The 5,026-nt window shown below is 37.8% G+C and overlaps 1 protein-coding gene across 1 annotated transcript in view; it reads left to right on the forward strand.

Annotated features, from left to right (window-relative positions):
- NFU1 (NFU1 iron-sulfur cluster scaffold) overlaps positions 1-524 on the forward strand; it is a 44,752-nt gene extending 44,228 nt beyond the window's left edge. The window contains exon 8 of the mRNA XM_012646427.1: positions 350-524. Within this exon, the coding sequence (XP_012501881.1) occupies positions 350-394 (45 nt within the window). The 3' untranslated portion in view covers positions 395-524. The remainder of the gene's footprint in view (positions 1-349) is intronic.
- The last annotated feature ends 4,502 nt before the right edge of the window (positions 525-5,026 follow it).

Below are 5,026 nucleotides of genomic sequence, written 5' to 3' on the forward strand. Positions count from 1 at the left end.
AAAAATTCAATTACATTAGTCTTATGGCTAGAGAATACCAGTTAATTAATTATTTATTGTCTTCTCTGCCCAGCTGAGACTCTGCTACTGGAAGCCTCTTTTAAGACAAGGAAAGAGACCAGTGCTTTAGTTAATTAGCAAATATTTAATTTGCTTTTATGTTGTTAGGATACCAGGTTATGATTCAAACCTTGTGCTTTGGGGCTGTAGATAGATTTATTCTTACTAGATTGCCGTGCATGATTATAGATTAGAGTATATCAGGTAAGTAAGTAATATTAAAATCAGGAAAATAGCAAAATCTAATTCTTTTCTTAATTCTTAAATATTCTTTGTTTTTTGGTTTTAGGTTATGGATGATGAATCGAATGAAAAAGAAGCAAACTCACCTTAAAATAATCTGGATTTTCTTTGGGCTCAAAAGTTGGACTTGTTGACAATATATACCAAGATTTTATTATTAATATGCTAAGGAACTTGAGGATTAATAAAATATGCCCTTTCTTCAGAGAATGATATATAAATATTGCATGTTTGCTTTACCTCGTTTGAGTTATTTATAACATCCTGAATCATCTTTTGTAAACGTGGATTTTTTCCAGGGATATTTTTATTTTCGTTGCTTATTTCTCATGGTTCCTTCTTTGCATATGTGTAAAGCAGTTTAAAATACATTTTCCCCATCTAATTTATTTACTTTTTAAATACAGAAGTAAATAGTGAGAATGCTTTTTAAAATATTCTAAAATGGGTTAGCTTTTGTGAGATGTCTGAAATTAATTTTAGTGATGTTTATAGCTTGTTTTTAAAAAACAACAATTCTGGTTTAAAAATGGTATCTGGCTACTAGCCCCCAATGTAGTAGTCATAATATCTCACTGAAAGACCCCCACCCTCAAAATCATAATGCTAAAAACTCAAAAACCCAATTCCAGAATCAAGACAAAATTTCCATTGGTTATAAGACAGCAGAATGAGAAAAACTGCCTTAGTATGCCTAGCCTTTACCTTATAAAGCAAAATCTCTGAAAAAAAGATGAGAAACTGTTTTGGTCCTTCTACTGGCTTCTCTTGGCTCAGAGATCCGCAGTCTGTGCCATGATGGAAATTTGGACAGTTATCTTTCCACCATAGGGGTACTGCTTTTTCAGGTAGCCAGTAGAGCATATTAACCTTCTCTCTCATTTTTTTATAGTAATTCAGAGATAGCAATTCATGGAAAATACTGGGAGAGGAAAGATGGGAAAACAGCAGGGATACATTACATCTCTGGAATTCTAGTCCCCAAAAGCACAGAGATTAAGATGGTAATGGAAACAGAAAGAACTCTAGCATTTGTTAGTGCTGGGAATTGAAGTTTTTAGTTTTGTCCTTTGGTTCACTAAACCAGACAGTGGGGTTTGAGAATTTATTCGTTAGCTACCCTAAATGAATTTAGTTTAGACATTGGGAACTGGTTTGCAAACAAGGTACCTTACCTGCCCTTTAGTTGAAGCTATAGGAAATTGAGATTATAGAAGAGATGCAATTAATGGCAAGTCTTGGATATGGCCACCAAATAAGTGGGTGAGGTAGGTAGAGGATTAGATTATTAAAAGAGAAATTATGGAACTGAGAGAGGCCAAGGTCCTGGAAAGATTTTCTACATAAGGGAGCATCCATGAAGAACAAGGAAGAAAGGTGGGGGAATAACATTCTAGGCATTAAGAACTGTGTAATCAGAATTGGAAGTGTGAAATGCATTTGGGAACTGTAAGAAGCTAAGTATGGCCTGAGTACAAAGTAGAAGTGCTTAGCTGGAAATGGTGCAGAAGTAGGCAGTGGCAGTGTGGAGAGTGCTGCAGAAATTCCTGGTTGCCTACCCAACATACACCCCTACTTCTTGTTAAGGGAGGCCCTCTCAGTAGGTCTCACCTCACTCTGGCAGAAAAAGTTATAACTAGTCTAAACCAATCATTTTAACTCCATTTCTCTATGGTAATCATTAGTCTAGGGGTAGCCATATGACCCAGCTCTGGCCAGTGAGCTGTAAGAGAAAGTCTGTTGGAGAATTCTGGAAAGATTTTCTTTGCTGATTGACAGAGAAAGAAATCCCTGGAAAGAAGGCTCTTTTCCCATCCATTTCTTTCCTTCCTGCTTGGTACACTAGTGTGAGGTGCCCAAAGCTATGACAGTCAACTTATAATCATTACGAAAAGCTGGTCCACTGAGAATGGCAAGGAGGAAGGAAAGGGTCTGGATCCTTGAAGACATTGTTGACTCTTGAGCCAGCCCAGGAATCACCCACTTCCAGGGTTTATATGATGTGAGATAAATGTTTTTCTTGTTTTGGCCACTGTTCTCATAACAGTTCTCATAACAGCCTCATGCATTCTGTAACTTGAAGCTGACGGCCTTTTAACAGGCAAAGAGACGGGTAAATCATGGAGGACTTGGTAAATACTTTTACTGCTTTTTCATTTGTGGCAGATTGCCAAATGTCAACCTTAAAATGAAAATGAATTAATAGTATTTTTCAATTAATCGAACTATTCAAAGATTAAAAGGTACAGTTTAATCAGGTTATAGTTTTTAAGTATTTATACTTAATTTCCTCCAATATGATCCCAAAGAAAGAAAATAATCATTCACTATTAGTTGTGTTTACCTAAGACAAAAAGAGAAATTAAAACCCCCCAAAAATGTATAAAATATTTTTACATGAAGTATTCTTGAAAACACTTTATAAATAAGGGACATTTCAATAAGTATTTGAAATTACTATTATTGGTCAGGAGTAAGCCAGGTAGTTGGAAGATTTTTCACTAACCAAAATGAGGATGACATCCTGTGCAGAATGACGTACGGTCATATGGGAGCAAAATATATAAAAACAGCAAACTTTCTTTGAGCGTTCACTATGTGACAAACACCGTGCTAAGCGCCGTACATTTCTGAAGTCATTTAATCGTCTGAGATAGGAAGGTATTGTGCCCATCTCCATGGACTGGAAGATGGAGGCACAGAAGTACATTTTTCATTGCCATATAACTTCGGTGGGAAAGTCAGGAACATGAACTCTGGCATTCTGGCTGCAGAGCCTGTGCACATTGCTGCTATACTATTCTGCCTTAAGGGAGTTGGGCCCACATAACCCTCCTGAGTATTCCTACTTGAGGGAGGAGACAAGGTTTTCTTGCTTTCATAGGTGTTTTCTAGTGGGAAAGTCTTTTCTTTCCATCTCTTTTACTTAATCCAGAACCACAGTAGGTAGAAGCAATGGTATGTACATGTGTGTCTGTTTTTTTGGGGCAGGAATATGAAGCTGATTGCTCTCCAGTGGGGATCTACACCCCTCTTGAGAAACTCCAGGCTTATACTCCCTTTTCCCACATCAGAGTTATCTGTGATAACTCCACAGGGGCTTATAGGCTATCCAGAAATGACTTTCGTGTCCCCTGAAAGAAAGCCTAAAAGTAGTATTTTTTTCCGTGTCCTTATGTTTCTAGTGATCTTTCAGCTCTAGGTAGCTCTCTGAATGGTCTGCCCCTTATTGTGGCTCCGATCACATCCTACAGGACAGAAATAGTAGGTTAAAGATAGGACCAGTTAATCTCATGGTTTTCAATTTGTTGACTTTCTTGGCAGTAGAATGAGTTTCTTTCTAGCAGAGCTAGAAAACTCTGCCCCAGCTTCTGCCTACTGGAAAAATCTGCAGCCACTCTAGAGAGGAATATTAAGGAGAGTACAGGCGGTCCCTGGGTTACAGACGCGATATGTCTCTGAGAACGTCTTTAGGTCAGATTTACATGTAACTCAGATCCCTGATGAATAGTGCATATACAGTAATGTTAATAATATACTATAATGGCTCATATGTGGTAATAATACAGTAATAGTACTCCTGTACTGTAATAATAAGTTACAGAAACTTGTGCTTTCTTTTAATTCAAACAAACAACATAAAAACAAACTCATATAAAAAGTTTAGATAGGGGCCGGGCACAGTGGCTCACGCCTGTAATCCTAGCACTCTAGGAGGCCGAGGCGGGAGGATTGTTTGAGCTTAGGAGTTCAAGACCAGCCAGAGCAAGAGCGAGACCCTGTCTCTACTAAAAAACATAGAAAGAAATTCGCTGGACAACTAAAAATATATATAGAAAAACTTAGCCGGGCATGGTGCATGCCTGTAGTCCCAGCTGCTCGGGAGGCTGAGGCAGTAGAATCGCTTGAGCCCAGGAGTCTGAGGTTGCTGTGAGCTAGGCTGACGCCACAGCACTCTAGCCCGGGCAACAGAGTGAGATTCTGTCTCAAAAAAAAAAAACAAACAACAAAAAAAATTTAGATAGGAGATAGGAGAAATTTCAAATAAGAATATTAAATATTAACATTCACCTAATGTTGCATCAATGCTAGGCTAATAGGAATATTATGCTTATTTTGATCTAACCAAATCAATAATAACCTTTCCATTTCAATAATTAATCTACTACTCTGCTTACTAATAACTGATGCTTTCATTGGAGCACTGCCTTTCACATGTTGCATTATTCTCACCTTGTCCTTTATAATTGTTCCTATAGTCGAGTGACTGAAGCCTAATGCTTTCCCAATGAATGATGGCATCTGGCCTTTCTCCGAATACTTAATTATTTCTACTTTCATTTTCATTGTAATTACCTTTCTCTTCGCTGCAGGCTCACCTGGAGTTTCATGGATTTTCACTTTGGAGGCATGGTCATAAGGGTAAATGCACATTCACAAAATTGAATAAAAAAGTTAAGACGAAAGTGATGCTGTGTGTAAGTGTATAAACAATGAAACTGGCCTCTAGTGTAAGATGCTGTGCCAATGAACCACTTACGCCATGTGGGTTTGTTTACATGTGTGGGAGAAACTAGTTGCCAAATTATTTAATTATAAATTATCCTTATGGGGAGGCTTGGGAGCCTGTTTGTAAGTATGGAACAGTGTAAGTGGAGTCATTCGTAACCTGGGAACTTCCTGTACTACTTCTAGTTAGAGTTAGCATCCTTTGTCCTCAAGC

The sequence above is a fragment of the Propithecus coquereli genome, unplaced genomic scaffold (genome assembly GCF_000956105.1).
Source record: "Propithecus coquereli isolate 6110/MARCELLA unplaced genomic scaffold, Pcoq_1.0 Scaffold243, whole genome shotgun sequence".
NCBI classification, from domain to species: Eukaryota; Metazoa; Chordata; class Mammalia; order Primates; family Indriidae; genus Propithecus; species Propithecus coquereli.